The sequence below is a fragment of the Coenobita brevimanus genome, chromosome 98, assembly GCF_032717465.1.
Source record: "Coenobita brevimanus isolate Jiangsu-jjx chromosome 98, ASM3271746v2, whole genome shotgun sequence".
Lineage (NCBI taxonomy): Eukaryota > Metazoa > Arthropoda > Malacostraca > Decapoda > Coenobitidae > Coenobita > Coenobita brevimanus.
Window position 1 is genome coordinate 19,876,807 of NC_137051.1, and position 13,563 is coordinate 19,890,369.

Consider the following 13,563-nt stretch of genomic DNA (forward strand, 5'->3'; position numbering starts at 1 on the left):
AGAGGGTGTTGCGATGGTTTGGGCATATGGAGAGAATGGATAATGAGCGATTGGTGAAAAAGATAACTAGATCTGATGTGAGAGGTGTAAGGCTGAGAGGGAGACCACGTATAGGATGGATGGACAGTGTGAAGAGAGCGCTGGATGCGAGAGGGATGTCTGTTGAGCAAGGAAGAGTGGCTGTGCGTGACAGAAATAAATGGAGAGAAATTGTAAATGAAAAAATGATGACGCAGCCCCGAGGGGATATTCTCCCGCATTTGGTCTGATTAGCTAGTCAGTTAAGGTGCGAGTAAGGGGATGGGTCTATTATGATTTGGCAGGGGTAAACCAGCTCTGCTGTCGGGCCCTGCTGCGGATGTCACTGATTTCACTGCGCAGTTGACCCATGTGTGATGTGGTGCGGTGAGGATCTGTCCCTTCTCCCATTTGGGGCTAAGATGCGAATGACTGTTTGAATGGATGAGTAAATGGGAAGTGTGTCGTCCTGTCTCGGCTACCTCCCTTTTCGGGGAAGCAGCCTAGGTATATATATAGATATATATATATGTATTGTGGTAGGTGAGGGGCATTCACCATCCACTCACTTGATGCAGTGCTGCTCTCAGGTGTCTGCCCCTTTCCTCCCCTCCATCTTTTTTTTCCTTCTATCCTCTTCTGCCTTTCTTTCCTTCATTCTTTCCTCGGCCTTCAGCCTACGGGTGACTTTACACTCCCTCTTCTGTCTTTCATTCCTTCATTCTTTCCCCTTCGTTCTGCCCGTGGGTGACTCTACACTGAGTGACAAGCCAAATGGTTTCCTGTACACCAGGAAACCATTTACTACGCTGGGTGGTAACCATATAACCAAATTTTGGCGCCTGGTGGTTTAGTGGGTAATTATTGTGCTCCAATAGGATTGAGCCGGTGAAGGTTTATATCCAAGGGATGGTTGGGGTTTATTGCTCACATAATGCCACTCAGGGATGAGTGAGGCTGGTCACTCTTATCTTAAATGTCAGGACCTACTGCCTAGCCCCGGGCTCCTACGCTCCTCATAGGGCAACGTAGGATTGGATGATATATATATATATATATATATATATATATATATATATATATATATATATATATAAAACAAACGCACACATACCGGTGTATGTCTACCTATCTGTGTGTGTGTGTAGAGAGAGAGAGAGAGAGAGAGAGAGAGAGAGATCTGAGTACCAAGACTAAGCTACGTAGTTAGAACACCTAAGACCCTGTGACCAGACCCCTGACGGCAGCACATGATTAAAATACCTCTAACCCCGGTGAGCATTGCATCCGACCCTCCTTTCGAACGGCGTCTGTGTTAAACCATTTTCGTCCAACCAAACACCTAATTCGATAGGTTTATAATCAATGAATCATTACGTCAGGTGTGTGTGAAGCCTCCCACTGTACGTCAGGTGTATGAGAAGCCCCCCACTGTACGTCAGGTGTATGAGAAGCCCCCCACTGTACGTCAGGTGTATGAGAAGCCCCCCACTGTACGTCAGGTGTATGAGAGGCCCCCCACTGTACGTCAGGTGTGTGTGAAGCCCCCACTGTACGTCAGGTGTATGAGAAGCCCCCCACTGTACGTCAGGTGTATGAGAAGCCCCCACTGTACGTCAGGTGTGTGAGAAGCCCCCCACTGTACGTCAGGTGTATGAGAGGCCCCCCACTGTACGTCAGGTGTATGAGGAGCCCCCCACTGTACGTCAGGTGTGTGTGAAGCCCCCCACTGTACGTCAGGTGTGTGAGAAGCCCCCCCATACTGTACGTCAGGTGTATGAGAAGCCCCCCACTGTCACCTTCATAATCCATGCTGGTGACGCCATCTGAGCCCCTCCTGGGATGAGAGGATGGAGGGGGACGAATCTGGCACCTCAATATTCTAGTGTGTATGTGTCACGGGCTGGACGACACGCACCAAGAACTCTTTATAGATACCCCACCAACTTCACATAAAAGCACGAACATCATCATACACAAAATACACAATCATCATATCACCTGCAATCTTTATATTATAAGAGTTCACATCCACACTCACCAAAAGACACATCACACTGACGTACATTACAAAACACGCTATCATATACACATTCAGAACACACACACACACACACACAAACCATCATATTCATATTCATGACTCCATCTCTCTCTCTCTCTCTTTCTCTCTCTCTCTCCCCCTCTCTCTCTACACGTGCCACACTCACACTAGCAACCGCTGATAGTATAATAACACCGCAGGCCATTATCTCCATAAGACAACCATCAGTACTAAGAACACCCACTCCACATCTGTAATTACATCCGGTAGGCGGGAAGTAGGGATCACATTAAGTGGAGTATTACACGTGGCAACAACTTCATTACGCATTTCCTATATGAAATTTTGATGGAGTATTTTTTGAGCGTTGGAGAATTTGAGCATGTATAAGAATTCCTAAACAATATTTTTATTCCTATTTTCTATTATTTTTAAAGAGCTTTGGAGACTTGGGGCATATACAGTATTACAATTCTTGCCCGAGCTTTTCATTTTGCATTTTCTTTTCATGACTACAGCTATGAGCTCTGTTTAAAGTATAGAGTATATATAGCAATAATTGAGTACTTCGCTCACTTTTCCTCTCACATTAATCAATACTATGACGTACATCAAATATTATTCGTATTGTCCTTATACGATGATATTCAGCTTGGGGGAGACTTCAAAGTGGAGGGATTAAGCTTTCATTTACTCCATTAGTATGATGTCTTTCCTAAGCTGAAAAAAAAAATCGTCTGAAAGTACCAAGCATAGAGCAAAACAAGACGTCTTCGGTGTGATGGGAAAGTGAGAAACAATTGAAAAAAAAAAAATAACAGACATCACATACACTGAAATGAAACAAGTATAGAGGAGGTGATAGGTACCCTTCTAAGTCCATCGAGAAACAGCCCCAAGGGACTTTAACCTCAACCTATAAATAAGTTAAGAAGTAAATAAATAGACTAGTACAGCAGAGGCCAAAATATCCGATGCTAGTGGACGTCCCTCAGTCTTTCCACTGAATTATTTATAGCTGTCAGTATCTCCCTCTGGTTTGCGATTCTCTCTATTTTCTCAATCAGTATCTCCCTCTGGTTTGTGTTTCTCTCTATTTTCTCAATCAGTATCTCCCTCTGGCTTGTGTTTCTCTCTATTTTCTCAATCAGTATCTCCCTCTGGTTTGCGATTCTCTCTATTTTCTCAATCAGTATTTCCCTCTGCTTTCTCAACTCAATCATCATCATCTGGTTTGTGTTTCTCTCCAGTACTCAGTCAGTATCTTTCTCTGGTTTGTGTTCCTTTCAATTTTCTCAACTTGTGTCTGACTGTTTACTTAACTACCTTCTGATCAAAGTGTATCCATCTACCCATTAATCCACATCTACTTGGCTACTTATATAACCATCCATCTATCCTTCTGTTTAATTATGTTTGCCTACCTTTTCTACCTACTAAGTTATATCTATCTTTCTATCTCTATATCTAATCTTCTATCACGCATTTTGTACTAAGTAGCCGAACAATTAAAATCAAGCAATCTTATCCCGAGACTTCCATTCTTAGTTCTCAATCTACTTTTCCTCCTCCTCCAAACTCCGAGCACTGCCCCTCCACCTAGTCCTTGATGTTCCTCTCCTCCCCCTCCCACATATTTTCCTCAAACCTGCCCCTCCACTTCGTTTTCTATCTCTCCTCCTCCTCCTCCTCCTCCTCCTCCTCCTACCAGATACCTCAACCCTGCCCCTCCACCTCGTTGTACAGTCGCGTTCATGAGTCCCGAAACACATGTAGTCGTGCTGTCTACTGTTGTGTCCTCCACTGGTAGGATGTTGAACTATTTCACTTGCTACCCGGTCACATCATGTTCAGTGTATCAGGCAGTAAGTGCAAAAGTTCCATATTCCAAAAGCAGTGAGCACTACAGTAGACAACACACCCACATGTGTATCGGGACTCATGAACACGACTACACCTCCTCCTCCTCCATATATTCCTTAACCTTGCTCCTCCATCTGCTTTTTGATCTACCTCTCTTGCTCTTACCACTGTGAGATGTAACGTGCATTATAATGTTAACATTACTCATTTATTAGCCTGAGGTTGTATCATGAAAGGGATGGCTTCCCAGTATAATACATACACACACACACACACACACACACATATATATATATATATATATATATATATATATATATATATATATATATATATATACCAGGTAATATTACAGATACTCAGAACATGAACAAACAACAGGTTTAACTCTGTGATAAATATTCACTACTAAATACAGTCCATCTCTCTAAAATCACGTAAAAGCTAAAGTGCAGCTTAACGCACCTATATTGAAAATGTACTGACATTTAATTCAACTGTCACTGCACTTCCGAGTATGTATTCAAACTTATATGACATACGTCCTCTCATCGCACATAATTAACAACACACAAAACATGTATCTGGGTACTTACGACAGCTCCTGAAGTAAACCTGTAGATATACGCTTAAATCAGGCGTGGGTTGGACTTACCTTTACTCTCTCAGTCTAAAAGCATCATAACATTTAATGGTATAACTAACAATAAATGGTATAACTAACTATAAACTTACATACAATAAATCCTGGTGTTTGCTCTTTCAGTATACTCAGTCTGGTAACTGCTGTTCCAAACCGTACTTTAAAGCAAAAATATAAAATATAGTAAATCAAAGGCAAAGGTTATACGTATGCTGGTGCCTGTTGAACGTCGAAGTGTTGAAAACTGCATCTCCTGACCTTTTCAAACCTAAATACCGGTGCCTGCTGCGCTGATCTAACGTAAAAATGGTGGTGGGTGTACCTCAAAAACTACTGCAAAAAATAAATAAATAAACAGAGTAAATGCAGAGTACTCACCGCCGAAGACCTTGCATGTGAGGGTGAGGGGGGCGCCCAGGGGGAAGGGGCCTATCACCCCCGATACTGCCAGACCGGACTCCCCCAGTATCACCAGGTTGCTGGGGGGCTCTGGGGGGTGGGGAGAAGAAAAGGCGTTTAGGAGGGGAGGGAAGGATGTAGGGAGAAATGAAAGGGAGGTAAGGTGTGGAAGGGAGGTAATAGGAGGGAAGAGGAGTTGACGAAGTGAAGGGAGTATGAAGTGAAGGTGGAATGTAAGAAGTGGAATGGAGAGGTAACAGGGAAGAGGGAAAGGGAAGCAATGGAGGAAAGGTGTGTGGAGAGAAGACGGAGTAGAGAGTTATGAATAAGGAGGATGTGGGAAGGGTGGTCCAGGATGATGAGTGTGGGCGTGGAGGGAGAGGGGGGTGGAGAGATAGGAAGTGGTGAACAAAGCGTGAGGTGTGAGGAGGGGGAACAGAGAGGGAACGGAAGTAATAAGGGGTGGGTGGGGAGGGGGGTGATGGAATTTTAATGGGGTGGAGAGCGAGAGTCAAGAGGGGAGCGGAGGGGAAGGAGGGAAGAGAGGGAATGGGAGACAAGGAGGAAGGGAGGGTGAGAAAGGAGGGCCAGGGAGTAGTGGGAATGAGGAGGGAGAGGGGAGGAGAGGGAGAGGGGACGATGTGAGGGGAGGCGAGGGAGGGGGAGGGGAGAGGGGGAAGATGAGAAAGTAGAGTTAGAATACAATTTGATAACACTCTCTCTCTCTCTCTCTCTCTCTCTCTCTCTAAATGGTCTCTCCTTTAATGGCTTACTATTCCATTTACATAATATGCTCTCTATCACTCACTTCCGGTCGCATTTTACCCTCTCACGTCTGCTCTCTCGCTTTGATCGCCTTCATCTTTTCCTCTCTCACATTTGCCGCATATCACGATCTCACTCACTGTCTCACTCGCTCACTTTCTCTTTTATGCTCCAACTTTCAACACGCTTTCATTTTGTTCTATTTTTCTTTTCTCTTGTTTGTTTCAGTTTCTCAATCTGTCATTTCCTCTGCCTCACTTTCTCGTTTACTCTCTCAATTTCCCCTAATTCTTTCTTATTTCCTATCCATGTTTTCATATACCTGAATGTCATTCTCTCTCTCTCTCTCTCTCTCTCTCTCTCTCTCTCTCTCTCCCAATTTCCCCACATTTTTTGCTTTCATATTTCCTATCCATGTTTTCATATACCTGAATGTCATTGTGTGTGTGTGTGTGTGTGTGTGTGTGTGTGTGTGTGTGTGTGTGTTAGTCTTCCACTTTCGCCTCTCGGCCTCTCTTTCAGATTATCATTTTGTCTGTCTTTCGTATCTCTCTCCACTGTAACCAACTCTCTCACTCTCTCTCTCTCTCTCTCTCTCTCTCTCTCTCTCTCTCTCTCTATCTATCTCTCTCTCCCTCCCAGTAAAGTATACACCACGCTTAACAATTTAACTTCACAAAACAATCCAACAAGGCCTACCTATAATCATTCAGCGGTGAGCAGTATAGCCACCACAACAGTAAACACAGTAAATTACACTCTTAAATATAAATGAACGCCAGACGCTGTAAATAAGAAAGGCCATTAAGACACAGAAATAAGAAGTTAAGAGGACAAGAGACAAACCTCCCTCCTTGCCCTACCTTCCTGCACATGACAGCTTCTCTGATATCTCCCATAGCAGTGAAGTGGAGCGGGGAGGAGAGAATAATAGGAAGAGACAGCATTCATTTTCTCTCAAACGCCTGGGGTAGAATTGGTGCCTCATTGTTGATTTGGCTCCTTATAAAGACGTTTGGCGGTACACACACACACACACACGCACTCATACATACATACATACAGAGAGAGAGAGAGAGAGAGAGGAAAAAGTCATCGCAATTATTTTAAACATGCGACAAACTTTTTATTTGATAACTGATGACCCTAGGCGCTTGTACTCAATTTTAGAGGGATAATGAAGGCTGTATGTGAACCCTTTATTTCGAAATATATATCCTTGAATAAATATCATCTTTTGGAGGAGGCAAGGAGGAGCCGTAAAACAGGTCAACGGAATGAAGGGGTTATTTCTTCAGCCTGAGGACATCTTTTCTGACGTTCATTCCTTCACTCATTTTTTTTCCTTTTTACCCCTTGCTAATGGCAGTGTGTTTTATTTCTTTTTCATTCATTCATACATTCGTTTTCTTCTGGCTAAAGGCAGTTTGTATTTTAATTTTCTTTCATTCATTCATTAGTTTTCTAGCTAACGGCAGTCTGTTTTGTCAATTGAAAAAACCACCCGCCACCACTTCAAAACGGCTAATGTTGCATACGTCCAACCTTTCCACTTCGATAACCACGTGAATAAATAAGTATAACAATAAATAAATAAATAAAATAAATGGATAAATAAATAAACCTCCGGGGGCTTAAGGCGTTCACTAATTACTGGAGAAATGGAGGCTGCTTACAACGCCTTCAAGAGTTGAAAAAATTAAATAATGACGTTATCGTACTGAAAGGGGATAAGGTCAGACAATTTCCTTGGGACCGAAAAATATGCGGTCTCTGAATCCATTACTGGTCTGTCTGTCTAATTTCCTGGGCTGTCTGTCTGTCTCATGATTTGCAATGCTCTCTCTCTCTCTCTCTCTCTCTCTCAGCTACTTAATGTACTCCTCCACTTTCTCTCTCCCCTCTCTTCCCTCTTTTATCACACGACCACTTCTCGCTCTCCTTCTCCTCCTCCGCGGTCGTTCTGCGTTTAACTTTAATATTATTCTCTCAGGTATTTCCCATTCCTCTCTTTCTATTTTTTAATTTTCTCAGTTCTGCAGTTCCTTTTTTTCTTCCTTTTAATACTTATTCTCTCTCTCTCTCTCTCTCTCTCTCTCTCTCTCTCTCTCTCTCTCATGCATGCTCTGATGTCTTTATCGTACGTCCTTCATTCTCAGTTTCATAAAAGAACTCTCTCTCTCTCTCTCCTTTCCTCATGCATACTCTAATCTGTTTATCCTAATCCTTCGTTATCAATTTCATACATTAACTCTCTCTCTCTCTCTCCTTTCCTCATGCATGCTCTAATCTGTTTATCCTAATCCCTTCATTAACAATTTCGTACATGAACTCTCTCTCTCTCTCTCTTTCTCCTAATGCATACTCTAATCTGTTTAAGTCCTTCATTCTCAATCTCATTCATGAATTCTCTCTCTCTCTCTCTCTCTCTCTCTCTCTCTCTCTCTCTCTCTCTCCTCATGCATACTGTAATCTGTTTAAGTCCTTCATTCTCAATCTCATTCATGAATTCTCTCTCTCTCTCTCTCTCTCTCTCTCTCTCTTTCTCTCCTCATGAATACTGTAATCTGTTCAAGTCCTTCATTCTCAATCTCATTCATGAATTCTCTCTCTCTCTCTCTCTCTCTCTGTTCCCTTCCTCCTTTCACATTCCCCTGTTTTCTTAACAACTTAATTTCTTCATCCTCTCTCCTTTCCCCTGTTATTCTACTTTGCTTTCTCTCACTCCCTCCTTCTCCATTATTCTCTCTCCTTTCTCTCATCTCTCTTTTTACCCTCCTCCCCTTCTTCCTCCCCGTCTCTGTCTCATTCCCTTTCTGTAAATGTCTGTCTGTCTGTCAGTGCGCCTTATTCTGTTAACTACTTTGCATATTCCTCTTTTCGCTCTCTCTCTCTCTCTCTCTTCCCCTTCTGTTACTGTGGCCTCGTTTTCTCTCCTCTATCTTTTCCTTCCCCTCCTCTTTCATTCCTTTTATCTTGCATCATCCTTCTTCTCTCCCTCCTCCTCATTCTCTACCTTTTCACATTTTCTTTTCCCCTCTCATATCCCTATTCACTCTCCACGTTTCATTCAACTCTCTCTCTCTCCAAACCTAACTCATTGTTCTTGTGTATGCTGTTTATCACTGACAGATATTTGTCTCACCTACTCACACACACACACACACACACACACACACACACACACACACACACACACACACAGAATATATATCAACTCCATTAACAATACATACGTAATGTGTTCGTTTTAGTCCTGCTTACCTAACCCATTATACTGTTTCATACTAATTTTATCAAAGCCTGTGCACACGTATATGCATTAGCAGTGTCAGTTTAAAGCTGCCTGTTTATACTCAGCCGCTGAGAGAGGGGCCTTGGCATAAACTGGCACCTAGTTAACCCTCTACATCTCAATATGTACTTCTTAGCTCATTGTTCCTACCCGAAGACAAGTTTCTTCAGCAGAGGACAAGACTTCTCCAATTGGAGTGGATGGATGTAGCCTTCACGAGGCGACTCCGCACGAGAGGTATTTCGTGAGCTTAATCGTTAGCAGATCGCCAGCATATTCTAAAATATTATATCGTTGGAGTAAAGTGATCAAAACTGCCAGAGGTTAATTATAATTCGTTTTCCCCAGATATGGCCAGTGAATCTGAGAGAAAACTACCCATGACCGGGAACAGACGCATGGGATCACAGGGATGGTAAAATAAATAAATTAATACATCAATAAATTAATAAAAGCTACCAGTCTTTTCCTCATGTCGCTGATGCGTGGACCACCCTAGGACTAAACTACCTATCCACCCAGCGTGTCTGTATATATGTGAATGTGTTTATTCTTGCCAGTACTAGACTATTTTACTGAACTTGGGAGGGCGTCATTATATTGAAAAGGCTAATGGAGACTATACCTAACACCTTTAACTCAAAACGTCTCTCCGGAATTTAAGAGAATCGCCCGAAGACAGAAAGACTACAGTGATGAAAGACGTGACTGAATTGAAGGGTTTAACCTCAACACTTCCTTTTCAGCGATTCGTCCTTCTGACTCTGAGAACTTCAACAGCCTCTGTGTGTGTGTGTGTGTGTGTGTGTGTGTGTGTGTGTGTGTGTGTGTGTGTGTGTGTGTGTGTGTGTGTCTTAATCTCCTAACAGAACGAGCTCTATACACACCATCTCTGTATGTGTTTCTCGCCTTCATTCCAGTCACATTTATCAGCAGCAGCCTGTCAATGCACACACAGGAAAATTCTCACCGATCCATTCTTTCCTCCTTCATACTCCAAATTCTTTTGCAATCATCTCAGTTTCTTTTTACCCTTTACTTTTTTTCGTTCATTATTCTGTTTCGTCTCTCACAGTCCTTTTCTACTGTCATGGCTGTTTGGACCTGTATTTCTCTCTCTCTCTCTCTCTCTCTCTCTCTCTCTCTCTCTCTCTCTCTCGTGGATACTCTAATCTGTTCATCCTAATCCTTCATTATCAGTTTCATCCATGAATTCTCTCTCTCTCTCTGTCTCTCTCTCTGTTCCCTTCCTCCTTGCACATTCCCCCGTTTTCTTAACTTAATTTCTTCATCCTCTCTCCTTTCCCCTGTTATTCTACTTTGCTTTCTCTCATTCCCTCCTCTTGCCATTATTCTCTCTCCTTTCTCTCATCTTTCTTTTTACATTCCTCCCCTTCTTCCTCCCCGTCTCTGTCTCAATCCCTTTCTGTTAATGTCTGTGTGTCCGTCAGTGCGCCTTATTATGTTAATTACTATGCATATTCCCCTTTCGTATCTCTCTCTCTCTCTCTCCCCCCCCCTCTCTCTCTCTCTCTCTCTCTCTTCCCCATCTGTTACTATGGCCTCGTTTTCTCTCCTCTGTTTTTTCCTTCCTCTCTTCTTTCATTCCTTTTATCTTACTAATCTCTCTTCTCTCCCTCCTTCTCCTCATTATCTACCTTTTCACATTTTCTTTTCCCCTCTCATATCTCTTTTCACTCTCAACGTTTCATTCAACTCTCTCTCTCTCTCTCTCTCTCTCTCTCTCTCTCTCTCTCTCTCTCCAAACCGTACTCATTGTTCTTGTGTATGTTGTTTATTACTGACATTTTTCCTTTGTCTCACCTATTCACACACACACACACACACACACACACACACACACACACACACACACAGAATATATCCAGCTCCATTAACAATATATATATGAAATGTGTTCGTTTTAGTCCTGCTTACCTAACCCATAACAATGTTTCATACTAATTTTATCAAAGCCTGTGCACACGTATAAGCATTAGCAGTGTCAGTTTAAAGCTGCCTGTTTATACTCCGTCGCTGAGAGAGGGGCCTTGGCATAAACTGGCACCTAGTTAACCCTCTAAATCTCAATATGTACTTCTTAGCTTATTGTTCCCACCCGCAGACAATTCTCTTCAGCAGTGGACAAGACTTTTCCAACAGGAGTGGATGGATGTAGCCTTCATGAGCTGACTCCGTACGAGAGGTATTTGTTGAGATGAATCGTTAGTAGATCGCCGGAATATTCTAAAATACTATATCGTTGGTGTGAAGTGGTCAAAACTGGCAGAACTCAATTATAATTCGTTTTCCCCAGATATGCCCAGTGAATCTGAGAAAAAACTACCCATGACCGGGAACAGACGCATGGGATCACAGGGATGGTAAAATAAATAAATAAATAAATACATCAATAAATTAATAAAAGCTACCAGTCTTTTCCTCATGTCGCTGATGCGTGGACCACCCTAGGACTAAACTACCTATCCACCCAGCGTGTCTGTGTATATGTGAATGTGTTTATTCTTGCCACTACTAGACTATTTTACTGAACTTAGGAGGGCGTCGTTATACTGAAAAGACTAATGAAGAGTATTACTAACACCTTTAAGTCAAAATGTCTCTCCGGAATTTAAGAGAATCGCCCGAAGACAGAAAGACTACAGTGATGAAAGACGTGACTGAATTGATGGGTTTAACCTCAACACTTCCTTTTCAGCGATTCGTCCTTCTGACTCTGAGAACTCCAACCGCCTGTGTGTGTGTGTGTGTGTGTGTGTGTGTGTGTGTGTGTGTGTGTGTGTGTGTGTGTGTGTGTGTGTGTGTGTGTGTGTGTGTGTGTGTGTGTGTGTGTGTGTGTGTGTTCATCTCCTCACATAACAAGCTCTTTACACACCATCTCTGTATGTGTTTCTCGCCTTCATTCCAGTCACATTTATCAGCAGTAGCCTGTCAATGCACACAGGAAAATTCTCACCAATCCACTTTTTTCTCGTTCATACTTCTAATTATTTTGGAATTACTTTTTCTTTTTTTACCTTTTGTTATCTATAGTTCATTATTCTCTGTTTCTTCTCTCATAGTCCTTTTCTACTGTCATGGTTGTTTGGACCTGTATTCTCTCTCTCTCTCTCTCTCTCTCTCTCTCTCTCTCTCTCTCTCTCTCTCGTGCATACTCTAATCTGTTCATCCTAATCCTTCATTATCAATTTCATACATGAACTCTCTCTCTCTCTCTCTCTCTGTTCCCTTCCTCCTTGCACATTCCCCCGTTTTCTTAACTTAATTTCTTCATCCTCTCTCCTTTCCCCTGTTATTCTACTTTGCTTTCTCTCACTCCCTCCTCTCGCCATTATTCTCTCTCCTTTCTCTCATCTTTCTTTTTACCCTCCTCCCCTTCTTCCTCCCCGTCTCTGTCTCATTCCCTTTCTGTTAATGTCTGTCTGTCCGTCAGTGCGCCTTATTATGTTAATTACTATGCATATTCCCCTTTCGTATCTCTCTCTCTCTCTCTCTCTCTCTCTCTCCCTCTGTCTGTCTGTCTGTCTGTCTGTCTGTCTCTCTTTCTCTCTCTCTCTCTCTTCCCCATCTGTTACTCTGGCCTCGTTTTCTCTCTTCTGTTTTTTCCTTCCCCTCTTCTTTCATTCCTTTTATCTTACTAATCTCTCTTCTCTCCCTCCTTCTCCTCATTATCTACCTTTTCACATTTTCTTTTCCCCTCTCATATCTCTTTTCACTCTCAACGTTTCATTCAACTCTCTCTCTCTCTCTCTCCAAACCGTACTCATTGTTCTTGTGTATGTTGTTTATTACTGACATTTTTTCTTTGTCTCACCTATTCACACACACACACACACACACACACACACACACACACACACACACACACACACACACACACAGAATATATCCAGCTCCATTAACAATATATATATGAAATGTGTTCGTTTTAGTCCTGCTTACCTAACCCATAACAATGTTTCATACTAATTTTATCAAAGCCTGTGCACACGTATAAGCATTAGCAGTGTCAGTTTAAAGCTGCCTGTTTATACTCTGTCGCTGAGAGAGGGGCCTTGGCATAAACTGGCACCTAGTTAACCCTCTAAATCTCAATATGTACGTACTTCTTAGCTTATTGTTCCTACCAGAAGACAATTTTCTTCAGCAGAGGACAAGACTTTTCCAAATACTGTAGAGTGGATAGATGTAGCCTTCATGAGCCGACTCCGTACGAGAGGTATTTCGTGAGCTGAATCGTTAGTAGAGCGTCAGAATATTCAAAAATACTATATCCTTGGTTTGAAGTGGTCAAAACTGGCAGAACTCAATTATAATTCATTTCCCCCAGATATGGCCAGTGAATCTGAGAGAAAACTACCCATGACCGGCAACAGACGCATGGGATCACAGGGATGGTAAAATAAATAAATAAATACATCAATAAATTAATAAAAGCTACCTGTCTTTTCCTCATGTCGCTGATGCGTGGACCACCCTAGGACTAAACTACCTATCCACCCAGCGTGTCTGTGT

The 13,563-nt window shown here is 42.4% G+C and overlaps 1 protein-coding gene across 1 annotated transcript in view; it reads right to left on the reverse strand.

Annotated features, from left to right (window-relative positions):
- The window catches only part of LOC145413988 (protein turtle homolog B-like), a 178,483-nt gene that overhangs the window by 110,278 nt on the left and 54,642 nt on the right, over positions 1 to 13,563 (reverse strand). The window contains exon 4 of the mRNA XM_080283560.1: positions 4,947 to 5,057. Coding sequence (XP_080139686.1) covers positions 4,947 to 5,057 — 111 coding nt within the window. The remainder of the gene's footprint in view (positions 1 to 4,946; positions 5,058 to 13,563) is intronic.